The following is a 13,886-nucleotide window of genomic DNA, read 5'->3' as shown; positions in this document are numbered from 1 at the left end:
TTATTGAGAAACTGTGTTAAAAAGTGCCAGATGTTTTTGTTAAAGAGTGCAGACAGGCTCGTGGGAGACTTCTAATCGATTTACTCAGTGTCACATCAAACAGACTTTTCAGGGCTGTGAATGTGATGCTCTGAAGGATGTTCTGCTCTACAACATGTGAACCACAGCTAACTGAAGTAGTCTACTGCTGCTGAATACTGTCAGAGCCACTGATGGTGTTTGATCCACTGCATCAGTTTCGAATGACTGGATTAGGATCATGATGCAAACATTTTATTTTGTGTATTTAGTGTGACAGAATAATTTCACACCAGAGATGAGATGCCAGCAAAGACTAAAATGTCACGTGCAAATTCAAAACAGTTTTTACACTTGACTGAGGTAGAAAAGTTTTCGCACTGATTAAAACAAGGACAATAGAAGCAAACTGAAGCATGTAACTTTAACGTGATGTTTCCCACCTGCTTTTTCATTGTGATGCCTCCTCGCTGGCGACAGTCAGACCGTGTAGTCAGAGGCATATTTTTTCAGGTTGTACGTATGGACTTACTTACATCCCATTTCTTGTGGATGCCATTTCTCAGTAACGCTTAGACGTAACCTCTTCAAATTTGGGACAAATGTCTGCTTGGACTCAAGAATGAACTGATTTGACTTTGGCGGTCAAAGGTCAAGGTCACAGTGACCTCACAAATCACTTAGCCATTAGCCTGATAAACAGGGATGTAACCTGAAACTTGTATGAGTGGAGGAGGGATACAACCTTGAGGAGATCATTCTCGTTTGGGCTTTGAGCTTTTTAATTACCTCATCATCTCTTCTTCTTTTGCTGTGGTTTTATGTAACTGTTTATCTTGACGAATCAACTACTAATATTCACATTACAGTAACGAGTTGAAAAAGTCAAATTAATTAGCATTTTGTTTTGCAGATTTTCTTAGAAATTTGCACCAAATTTGGATGAAAACTTGACTTGTATCAGGAACCCTCTTTGCTTTTACATACATTGACACTGTTGTCAGGCAAAACACAATTCTACATTTTCTGGTGTTTCTTTTTCTTTTTTTTTTTTGACATTTGGCGAACATCTTTTTGGTTCATTACTGCCACATACTGGTGTGCGTGTCACATTTGTGTATTAGTTGAAAACATACGTTGAGTGCAGCATTCACCAAACGATGAGCGAGGTTATACACAACATAAACAACCCTGCTGTTTACACCATATTTTACCCTGCTGTTTATACCATATTGAACACCATACTGTAAAACTTTCACGCTCACAGCATGATGAAGCCTTCAGGTGACCTCTGATGGGCCGCAAAGGTATTGCAAGAAGGCTGACAACCATTTGCAAAAACAGTTCAATTTTATTGAAGAGATGTAAATATGAAATATAAAATAAAAGAAATAAAATCCAATAAAAAGAAATTTAAATAGCCTTTGTATAGTTATGGGGTCAGATGTGGGCCGCCAACATTTCTTACAAGTGGGACATGAGTTTGGTAACCACTGTACTATACAGTATGCTGTTGAAAACCTTTGGTCAGTCATTACATTTACATGACCATGAGCAGTTTAAGTTAATTTCAAGTGTCGCTGACTGAATGACTCCCTGACTGACTGAATGACTGACTGATGATATTTCCACCACTGGTCAACCGAGCCGCAATCTACCGAGCTGCTCTGGTTTTCAAGTCATCGTAACAAGGCTTCGTACTAATGACTATGAACAACTCTACATATCAAACAGAGGGAGTTAGACATAAAGACCTGCCTCTAATAAAAGTCTGTTACATCGTGAGAAAATAATTTGCAGCATGGATACAGAGTTGACAGAGGTTAAGAAAACTGTGACTTTGTCTGAGGCAGCCATCCACTTTCCTGACTCCTGCCTTTATCTGTCCTCGCTCTCTATTCTCCAAACTTTATCATTTCAAGATGTGCAGAGGCTTAATGTATTTATTTAAGCTCAAAGCATATTTAAGCTCCATTAAAGGTAATTATATACCCCATTATAAGGCTCAGCCATCCCTAGAGTGGCCATTAAGTGTGGGTAGATGTGGTGGTTCTGCCAGTGTTTGCGGTTGCTAGAATAATTACAAAGCTGTGTCTGCGTTGGAGAGACCCGGGGTGGTATCCACTGTTTTGACATAGGCATCAGAGCAGAGATGGTGTGGGCAGAGAGGGAATGTAGAGGAAGGGTGTGTGTGTGTGTGTGTGTGTGTGTGTGTGTGTGTGTAGATGTTGCACTTGTCAACATGTCTGACTGGAGAATCCAGGTTTCTGAAGCTTCTCTCCTGGTGGTTTGTGACATATTTGTATTAACTAATTCATTCTAAGCTAACATTCTAAGGTTGGCAAATGCGCAGGGTGTTTAACCTGTAAGGAGAAAGGCAGCCTTCACTCCTGCCCTCTCACTGATACTGATCAGCTCTAGAAGCTAAGAGAAGAACAGGGATGTGGCTGTGATTTATTAGCAAGTCTTGCGCTGCAGGTTAGACATGAGACAACAGAGCACGCAGGAGAGACACTGAGAAAAAGAGTAAGACAGGAAACAGTGGCAGTGGAGAGCAGAGAGAAACTGAAAGGAGCTAATTAATCTAAAAGCTGCTATGCCATTATTTTGGGATGTGAGACAGACGATTATGTGTACTTGAATGTCCTTACCTGTCCTGCTCTCCTTAAAAAACCCTGAGCCCCATTGTGTTCCCGCCAGCCGGGTGGAAGGACAGTCTCTCTAACAGGCAGCTGACAGGGCACAGCAGGACACACAGTTTACTACATTTTTACCTCAGCATGCAGCCAGCACCTCGTGGATTCCTGTCTCGGCTCCATATTTAGATGAAGAGTTCATTCAGCGGAAGCTCCCTGAGGATACGGAGTGAGAGGATCAAGCCAGCGAGGCCTGAGTCTACCCTGGTGGAAAAATACAGTGGCTGTTTCAATAAGGGCTCCTATCATGCTCCACTGAAGGCCATTTGAAAGTGTGTGTTGACTGGACATCTCTCTGCTCCTGCCATCTCTACTTGTCCTCTTGACCCTGTTAAGAGCTGTGTCTGACCTGATCAGCCTACATACTTATAGCAGTATAACAGTTCATGTTCACTCAGTGTGGACTACACCTACCAACCGTGTATGGGTGTGAACCATTGACTCGGGGCTACACCTTGTTACAGGCAGTCGAATGAAGCAGAGGAGCGCTTCTAATACACTGAGCCTCGCCTCCATTGCAGTTAATAAACTAATTTCATTACATGTAGCATTATTACTAAAGGAGGCAGTGGAATAACTAAACATAAGACACACCGAGCAGAGAGAGCAGGAGAGAGGGAGGGAGAGAGAGAAGTCATTGCTAATTGCTAAAGGAATTAGCAGATCTGAATAGCATGTAAACAGAAACACCAGCAACAGGAAACGAGACAATACTCTTATTGCAGCACAACAATAAAAAGGGTTTTAATTAGAAACGCTTACAAGAAGTGTTGAGTAATGCAGTAACATTAACATGATAGACAGGAGCCACTGAAAAATACAAAAATAACTGTGACCAACTGTACATATCAAACTGAGGGAGTTAGATGTAAAGACCTGCCTCTAATAAAAGTCTGTTACCCTCTGCAGGTGAGGTAAATAAAGGCTTCTGTATCCCCTGTAAACGCCCCCCTGATGATGAAATAGAAACTCTTCACACAAAATACTTTTGAAAGCGCTTTGGCCAATACGAAAAGTCCTATACTCGGCTCGACCAGTAGTGTAACTTCATGACTCAGTCACATGGCATTTGACTGACCAATGAAACTCACTCAGTCACAACTCTAACACTCACTCAGTCACAACTCTATCACTCACTCAGTCATTTGTGGTTATAGGACTGGTCCAGCTGTTGAGGTGTGGAGCTTTTGAACTACTCCTCCTCTGTGGCAGCCGTCCTCAGTGCCATCATACTATCACAGTTAAGGTGAACATTCTGCTTTTTCCTGCTCTTTATTAGATTTATGAAAACATCACAGTTTAGATTAAAATACGTTAGGAGCGACCACTGTTGTCATGGTTACAATAATAACCATGTGTTTAAGATTATGGAACAGTTGTGGTCATGTTTTAAGAAAAAGAATGTTGACATGTAAACACTCTATGATGTCAGCTGACTTTCTCATTTGCTCTTGTCATATTTACCATGGCCCCTGAATGTACAAAGATATTGTTTGGGGGCTTTTGCTGATCATAAAAATGATTTATTTCACTAATTAGTGATGGATATGAAAAGCACATAACTGATGTTGTGCTGGTGTTAGAGCATCACACAAGTGACGCTCAGTTGATGTTGCATTAAAAACTTATGTCAGTTGTTTTCAACCAGCTCATGGAGCTAACATTAGCTTAAATAGCTAGCTAGCTACAGCTATCTAGACAATGACAATTGTCATCTCAGGGTTGTCAAATAAATTCGAGAAGCTTGTTTTTCTTTCCATCTGAAATTAAATACAGCATGAATTTTGATTATAAATGATGATTTCAAATATTATCTGACCATCAAGATGGAGAAGCAGACGTCATCATTAGCAAGTTCAAAGTTAAAGAGTTTCATAGTGAAATGTGTTTAATTATAAAGAAACAAAAACCTAGAAACATGAAAATTCTTCTTTGTCTCATTCACTTTTAGCACCAACTACTTTCTCCCTCTTCCTTTCTATCTTGCCTCCTCCACCTCCATCCTCTCTTTTCCTTCTTCTCCCTCTCTCCCCCTCTCTCCTCCTCCTCTATTTCTCAATTTATCCCCCGACTCAAAGGCTTAGGTGGTAATCCCTCACAGTTTTCATCACTTAGAGCACCAATCAAAAAGGGCTTAGCCTGTGTAATCTGCCAGACTATTGTCCCCTCTCCCTCCTCCTTCACTCCTCTTTTCCTTCTCCTCCTACCTGCTCCTCTTTCACCCTCTCTGCCCTCTCATTCTTTCCAGCCTGGTCTCTCCTGCTTCTTGTAACAATTAAAAGGTTTTCAGGGCCCAAACACAGTAATACAGCTAAGGCCAGTAGGTGCAATGAGAAAACTTTAATAACAACTAAAATGTCCAAGATTTACAGGTCAGCTGAAGCACTGGGAGAGAAACCAAGGGAAATGAACAGGAATAAAGCAGGCATGAATGCAGGAACCAGACCAAGGAAGCAGGAAACACAAGACAAGGTAGCACAGGAGAACTTGAACAGACCAACTGACACACACAACAGAAGCTGTCTTGTTTCACAGCGGCACGACTAGACTGTCCCATTTCAACAGCTCCTTCAAATGTGGCTGAAAATATGTCCTTCTTTCACTGGGAAATGAAGGATCCAACAGGTGGGAAACCTAACCCTGTCCCAAGATTCATTGCCTGAGAGCCTGAGGGGCTGCATCCATTGAAGGATGTGATCTATGTGGCAGACAGGAAGTAACATATCTGACAGACACACAAGCTAATATGAAAATAAAACAGGAAATAATAAACACAAAGTCAATAATGACACTTTACAAGAGGAAATAGAAAAGCTTTGATAATATAAATAGGTGAATAAAAGAAAAAGATTATCAGAACAAACCAAAGAAAAGTGTAGAAGACATGGTTTTATGGTTCTGGGTTCATGTGAGGGCACAGCAGTCTGGATGAGGCCGGGGAAGGAGGTTGGAGCGTTGGTTTGTTGGTTGGTTTGTGAAACCAGAGCTGCCAGCAGCTTAGCAGCTGGCACCAAACACGCTGCCTCGGGGCCGACTGCATTTGCCTTATTATTTTAGAATCAGTGCGTGTGGATGGCTGCACCACACCTGGGCCAGAGCTCAGGTATCCAGCTTTTATTCCACTGAGATTCAGCTGACACTTTCTCCCAGGATCTGTTTACTACCAGAATCTGAACACTTTCTCATACAGAATTTTATACTAGTCGAAGAAAAACAAGTTGTACTTCACGATGCATGTTTAGAGGGCGTCCAACATGTTGTAATAATACTTCAACTGAGGTAAAAGACAGACAGAAAGGAGGATGACAGACAAGACTGTTACCACCTCCCTGTTCTTGGCAGGATCATGAAATTACTTTTCACAAATGTGATTTTAATGATGCTTCCTTGAAAGTCAGACATTCCATTTACTTTACTTTTATTATTTTACATTTTATTGTAAGACATAAAGTCCATCGTCTGGTCTTTTTCTTAGTTTAAACTTACTAAATTTAGCAACTTTATGACTTGTCATCATTAAAAACACAAAAAAACAAAAACAACAAAAAAAAAAACTCCAAATGAGAAATTATGATAAAAGCAATGTTGTCTCTTATAAATTAAGTTTTGCTGAATATATTTAGGAACAGAACTGGTGATGATAAATGTTGGACTTTTCCAGTGAAGTTGTGGATTCAAAGACGTAAGGACATCAGATATAATCATGTCTTCCCACTGCCCATCACCCACCCTTCAGATACTCAGTGAAGCGGCATAAATAGACTCATTTCTCAATGATAGTCTCTCTTTACTCTCTCTCTCCCAGCAGCTAGACTCCATCAGTTCCAGGTAACTAATGCATCATGGGAAGAGACAGTGGGAACACTATGAACGAGCCCCAAGCTAAACTTTCAAACACTGATCCAGGCTGCCTGCTGGTGCCCTGTTTGACCGGCATCACATTAAATGTACAATGCCAGCATGATGACACCATAATGACATCATGATGACACCACCATGACACCAAAACAACACTGTGATGACACCATGACGACACCATGATATGACACCATGATGACACCATGACGACACCATGACGACATCATGACAACACTATAACGACACCATGACAATATTATGATACCATGACAACATCATGACAACACCATGACGACATCATAACAACACCATGATGACAACACTGGAACTTGTCAATAAAAAAGATAAGAGGAGAGAAAAACCTTGACAAGTAGAGTCAGTGTAGTCTGCATATTACATGAGCTCACCTGTTGTGTCTGCAGGGACTGTGTGTGTCTATATGTGTGACAGAACCTGGCAGAGCTTTCTCTGCAGCTCCATGACGATAGTCTGTCAGTGCTGCAGGCTGAAGCTCACATAAAGATAAGAAGATAAAGAGCAAGAGGAAAACATCCTTCCATCAAACAGACTCAGTCCTTAGTACAGACCTTCTCATAAAGGGCTTTGAATAGATGAAGCTTGAACGAGAGAAGGATTTTCTCCTCTGTTGCCTTGTGAGCTGCACTACCAGTTCTTCTCTTTTCATGAGTTCACTTAGCAGGTACTAAATATGCAGGGATGTTTCTGGAGAAGCCTATAGATATAACTCACACTGTTACAAAGTGCATCAAGTAAACCTGCAATTGTTGTATAGGTCCATTAATGGTCAGACAGTTCTCCTCTGAACATGGACTGTGTATCTCTACCACAGCGACATGCTAATCACAGTTTGATAGTTTGATGGTCTTCTCTTTTCTCCACCTAGACATCGACGAGTGCCAGGAGAACAATGGAGGCTGTGATCACTTCTGCAGGAACACAGTGGGCTCTTTCGAATGCAGCTGTCAGAAAGGCCACAAACTGCTCACTGATGAACGGACGTGCCAAGGTCAGTGACGGACAGCATCAGGTCTGAACACACAGTTTAGAATTTAACAAGTGAAGCACCAAAACACGGAGACTTGTTTTATTGTCCTTGTGGGGAACAATCATTGACATAATGCAGTGTTTCTCAAACTTCTTCAGACCATGAACCACTTCTTTTCTGAAATAAAACTCAGACCACATCACATCATCGTTTATTAATGAGTTACCAGTTATAATTGATAAGAGCTCATTAATAAATGGTGATGTGCTTTACCCTTTTAACAGTTATGAATATAACTGATAAATAAATGGTTGTAAAAATGAGATGGACAGTGGGACAAAGAATGGGTGAGCAGTTTACCAAGTAAAGGAAGGTTACCACCTGTGTTCTAACTGGAATGCTAAAGTGCTAAAGAAGAGACCGACCAGAAAAAAGCATCTCCATGTTAATCTCCATTGTGCAGAACAATCTGATCAACAGCTGTTATTATAGTAACAACATTGCCATGGCCTCAGAGGATGAATCTGGTCATGTGATATGATCATTTGATCTGTACGAACGAGTACTAGGTGAAAGCATGTCAAGGTAAACAACACTGTCAAGGACTCAGAGGATGAATCTGGTCATGTGATATGATCATTTGATCTGCCATAATTTGATCTGCAAGATGAAACTTTTTTACCATAAAAATGCTGACAGTGGTTCATTGATAGTAACTGAACAAACATGTGATGAAGGAGCAGGTACAAACGCTGGTGATGGAGAAAACAAAGAAAGCTCAGTAACTAATGAGATATGAGGCTTAATAGTACATGTGGGCTCACTATTTGGCAAGCAACAGGTCACTGTTGCCCTTTTTGATCTAATTGTGTTATAACAGCTTATAAATGTTGTTAAGAAGCTAATTGATAAACTAGTTAAAACCATTCAGGGGGAGTCTGATTGTAAAGTGGTACATAGATTTTTTTTTTCAAATTTTGTATAGATTTCTATTGATATTCTTTTGTCCATGATAATCATGTAGTGAAAATCTGATATCGTTACAGCCCTGATGTAAATGCATAAAAGCTTCAGTGCTGAAATGAGGAAAGGTTTAGTGTGGCCAGTCATTTCTCCCTGCGGACATGATCTGCAGCTGGTTGCAACAGTGTATCTGACTGCCTCTGCTGGGTGTGCAGCGTACATGTAGGAGCCTCGCTGTAATCAGTGGTTATGTTGGTATAACCACAGGTAGATTCCTGGTTGCAAGTTGCAGCAGGCAAGACAGAAGAGCAGACAAACACAAAATGATTTTTATTAACAACAAAACCCTGAGGTGCTTCTTTCCCTGGCCCAAAGCCACCGAGCAGTGTGTGTGTGTGTGTGTGTGTGTGTGTGTGTGTGTGTGTGTGTGTGTGTGTGTGTGTGCTGGATTAACTGTGTATCATCGGTAGTGTTTTTGAGGTCTTTAATAACGTGGTGTTGAGTGTTGTCAGCCACATCACAGCAGCAGTGCCAGTGTGTGGTTCCTGCCAACAGCTGCCAGGTTTGTCCTGTCCTCTGACATCAGGCCTGTTCAGCTTCAACACGACCTTAAAATGAAATATAATGTTTAATCTGTCGGCTCTGTCTGCACCCGTGAGCTTCTCCAGAGAAAACAGCTCAGGGTGATACACTACATGCCAGTGGTAGAGTTTTTGCCAACACAGGCTAACAAACCAAAGCAGAGAGACTGATCCTTTGCCATAGTTGCATGAGAAATTTCCACAAATTATTCCCTGTGTTCTGAATGTTTAGAGAAGCAGAGAGATAGAAAGACTCATGTCAGCAGTCACTGTCGAAACACCTCATCCTGATCAAGGGTGTGTCTCATAGAAAGAAAGACAGCAGCCAAACAGAAACCACAGTTTATTTTCTATACCTTCCTTTTACATTAAACAGTTGTAGGCAGCTCCAGTTTATGTAAACTCTGCTTGTGGGCTAGCTCCAAACAGGAGAGCTATTCCTAAGTCCTCACGTGGACAGTTGCCTGGAGTATTTACCTAGCCAACGTCCAGGCCTTAACAACTTCCTCCACATAACAAACTCCTTGTTTGTTATTTGTAGGGCTGTAAAGCCCTGCGGAGCAGCCTGAAATAAACCAGGTGAGCTTGAAGCGCTGGCCTCCATCTCTGATAGGTTAATATTTGGTGCTGGACAAGTACACAGAAAGACATGCGTAGGCAGACGTGCACACTCATACACACTCAGATACTGACATAACGGTGAATGTGAGCAGCCCAGACCTCAGTCCAGTGAAGTATTTCAGGATTGGTTTATTAGAATGAGCTGTTGTCCTAGTTTAGTGTGTAACTCCTATTTGTTTACTGTTATGTCCAATGTGATTAACGACCTCTTTAGTCTTTGGGCAGGAGCTTGTGTTTGTCCATAAATGAGTCAGGAAGAATGTGATGTAAACCACTCTTCCCTCTGACCTTTGCTTTCATCAGTGCATTGGGACAAAACCTCAGCGGGCAGATTTATATATTATATATTTATAATTTATTTATTTATATTTCCTGTGTTTTATCCTCTGCAATCCTGCAAGGTTGTTTGGTGGATCAAGGTGGGTGGGGCTTGTTGTGACTTCACGAAGTTCCAGAAGTCCTGACGGCTGGTTTTAAAGCTCAGTTTCTGAATACAGGCTGTGTGCGTTTCTCTGTGGACTGAGCGCTTTGATACTTTCACAGTATTAAAATAGAACCTAGACCTGCTTTATAATCAAACAGCTAATGGACATCTACCTTTATACTATATGGACCTTTAATATGTGGAGGATCCAGTTGTACCCTCATTGACAGGACATCACCAGGTTTTCATACAACAGCTTTCATACAGATGAGTCTCTGAACTGATGCTGCAACCTTCAAATATTTTCCCTCGATATGAAACAAACCAAGGACCTGGATGATATTTGTTTCGGCTTTTGACACAGCTTGTGTTATTCTTGATTACAAAAACCTAACAATGTATTTCAAGCAATCACACAAGAGGGAGTGACATTGTAATTGAATATCAGAATATCTTTCCAATTTCTCTACATACAAATGGATGACATTCAAAAGTCTACGGTGGCCCTGAGAGCTGAACACACTGCAACTTAAGAAAACACAAGCAAACAGAGAAAAAACAAACATATTCAGTAAACATCTTCATCAATTTGACAACACATGGCGGCAAATACTCACAACACAACAGAAGTGTTTCCAGGGGACACTAAAAACTGTTGAACCCATCTAGGATGCACTTGTTCAATCCTTTATGACATTTGGAGGTAAAAGCATTGAACAAGTGTGCATGGATGTACCATAATACATGTATTATGCATTATAATACATCCATGTGACTGACACAGACCTCCATCTGATGAGATCTCTGCTTTTAAATGTTTAATTACAGAAAGTGTTTAAACCCGTGTCATACTCATACATTCTGTCAATGTGCTACTTATGGATGGAATTATAGTGAAAATAAATTATATTTGCTGGGAACCTCCAGGAACCCCTTTAAGGACCTCACTTTGAGAACCAGTGTTTTAACGGGACACCAGCAGAATTTAGTTATTCACATCTATAAAGTTGGGAGACAATTATTTGATGCTGGCTGCAACAGAGCATCTTTGGACTGATGTAAATGTGAAGCCACCATGAGGGCATAAACAAGTGGAGCTTGATTTGATGATGATGATGATGATGATGATGATGATGCAGCTACACTACATGTATCTCTCTACTCTCCCTCAGACATTGATGAGTGCTCCTTTGAGAGAACCTGTGACCACACCTGCATCAACTACCCCGGCAGCTTCGAGTGCCTGTGCAACAAGGGATACATCCTGTACGGTCTCACCCACTGTGGAGGTGAGACTCAGATTCACCTCATTCCCCAACCCACACATTGGAAGTGGCTGCGTGACACAGCTGAAGTGGGTGAGACTGTGGGTGAAGTGTGTGTGCAGGGTCACTGAGCATATGCACTCTCACGCCTCAGTTCCCCTGAATAACTCCTCCCTGAGTTCACTGTGTTTGTGTGTTTAACGTGTGTGTGTGTGTGTGTGTGTGTGTGTGTGTGTGTTCTGTGACACACCTGGTGTTCAGGCAGCACAAAGCTCTTACTGCTGCTGCTGGACTGAGTGACGTCTCTGATGGAGTGTATCTGCAGCATGTTGACAACATATTGTTTTTACATGTAGTTAAGAGGCAGAGGTGTTATCTGACCAGGACTAAAGTTAAGTCTTCAAGAAAAAGAGTTTCAATACTGCACCTGACATGAAGCTGCAGGTGGAATAAGATGTAAGAGTTTTTTCTTAGAAAGAGAAACAGAGGAATGAGGAAAGAGAGAGAGAGAGAGAGGGAGAGAGAGGGAATATTAAAGATCTAAATGAAAGAAAACATAAACAGGAAAGAGAAGATCTGAGACACATCAATCCTATAAACAACTGGTGTTATCTGTGTGCTGTGTGAGAGATTCACATGAAGGTGCATGTTCATTTATATGGTCACACCTTCATCTGTAGAATCACATAAAAACCTTCTGGTTCTCCACTGTCTAATCAAAGGAACAAACAGTGGCAGTCACTCCCTCTCTGACTGTCATACTCTCTGTGGTTTTGTCTTAGACATAGACGAGTGCAGCATCAACAACGGCAGCTGTGAGTATGGCTGCATAAACACCCAGGGCAGCTACGAGTGTGTGTGTCCTCCTGGACAGAAACTTCACTGGAACAAGAAAGACTGCATTGGTGAGCACCAGCTCCGCGTGTGTGTGAGTTTGTGTTTGTCTATAGAGGGGTTCCTCACTGCAGGGCTGAACTCAGGTATATGTGTGTGTGTTTGTGTGTGTGTGTGTGTGTCCAGGTGGTTGTCATGGTGATGTGACTCTGTGTGTTCCTCAGAGGCGGTGAAATGTCTGCCCAATGGGAAGCCAGCGCCCCGAGCCCAGCTGACCTGCACCAAGAGCGGAGGGGCAGAGGTGTGCTCGCTGTCCTGCCCCTCCAATGCCCTCTTCCTCGCAGGTAAACACACACGCACGCACGCACACACACACACACACACACACACACACACACAAGCATGTAGACGATTAATCCTAATATTTATAATGAAATAATTATTATAATTATTAAACATTTGCCATATACAGCTATCTAATAGCTGTTGAGACGTTTCCATAACAACCAGAAATGTCAACATGATGTTATGATGTCACTGGAGGAACGGTCGGGCATCAAGCTTCTTCATTTTGAAATTATTGTGGACTAATACGTCCCGTTGAAAAAGTCCTCAACTGCTGACATCCTCCACTTTCATCAAGCAAGCTGCAGTCAGGTGAAGTTTGGAGAAGCTGCACTGCTGTTTCCATTTAACCAAGTTCCAGTTAAAAACTTCAAATCAAGGTTTTTCTTACTAATTAAATCATTAATTAAGCCAGAGACTTGAGCCACAGTCTGTGGAATCAGATTAGATAAAGTAGCTCACAGTGGTCACAGTGGTATCTGGTGGACTCTGGTGACTTTAAGTGACTCTAAGCTCACAGTACCCGGTAGTCCCATGTGGTCTCCCATCCAGGTACTAGTCAGACCCGACCCTGCTTAGTTTCTGTGATTGGACCTGGGGTCAGATTCAGAAATGATGCATACAAAGCAAAAAACTTGCGTACGCCATTTCGCCTACACATAAATTGGTATTTATAAAGATATGTCACACATTCCTCTGTTCATATGAACACATGGTTTTCCAGAGCGAAAACCAACTTCACTGACCTTCATTTATTATCATCATTATAAGTTTTGCTGTTTACACAGAAATAACAATTTTACATTAATAAACAGAAATAATGTGTTTGTGCTCAATGTTTCCTTCAGCATCGTTTAATGTCCTTATAATTTATTGTGAGTCATTCTTTAACTGTTTGATACTATGTTAATATTTACTAATCACAGTGTTAGAGCCTCTGGAGCCTCATTAATATGATTCTAGTCCCAATAAATGAAATTCAGACTAATACACAGAGTTCTATGAATCCGGCCCCAGATCACGCATGCTGAGGGTGTTGAGCAGCAGACATACAGCTCATCATCTGACTGAGTGACTATGAGAGATCACTGATGGTATTAATGATAAGTTGGGAGGACTGGTATATAAGGATGTGTTAGTAGAAGCGGTGCGGATGAGAATGAACTTTAGAGAGAGAATGAGAGAGACATTTTTTCGTTGAATTGCTCATCGTCCTTAATTCTCATTCAATAAGTTGCAAAAAAACACAGCTTTTCCCTTTAAGTATGTTAGCCA

General features: G+C 41.4%; 1 protein-coding gene across 3 annotated transcripts in view; it reads left to right on the top strand.

The window, feature by feature from the left end:
• The window catches only part of scube1 (signal peptide, CUB domain, EGF-like 1), a 111,101-nt gene that overhangs the window by 84,394 nt on the left and 12,821 nt on the right, over positions 1–13,886 (top strand). For all 3 annotated transcript variants that reach the window (XM_056367876.1, XM_056367875.1, XM_056367874.1), the window contains 4 exons: positions 7,477–7,599; positions 11,340–11,456; positions 12,215–12,337; positions 12,491–12,610. In XM_056367876.1, coding sequence (XP_056223851.1) covers positions 7,477–7,599; positions 11,340–11,456; positions 12,215–12,337; positions 12,491–12,610 — 483 coding nt within the window. The remainder of the gene's footprint in view (positions 1–7,476; positions 7,600–11,339; positions 11,457–12,214; positions 12,338–12,490; positions 12,611–13,886) is intronic.

The sequence above is a fragment of the Seriola aureovittata genome, chromosome 22 (assembly GCF_021018895.1).
Source record: "Seriola aureovittata isolate HTS-2021-v1 ecotype China chromosome 22, ASM2101889v1, whole genome shotgun sequence".
Taxonomy (NCBI): Eukaryota; Metazoa; Chordata; class Actinopteri; order Carangiformes; family Carangidae; genus Seriola; species Seriola aureovittata.
This window is presented reverse-complemented; position numbering and strand designations above follow the sequence as displayed.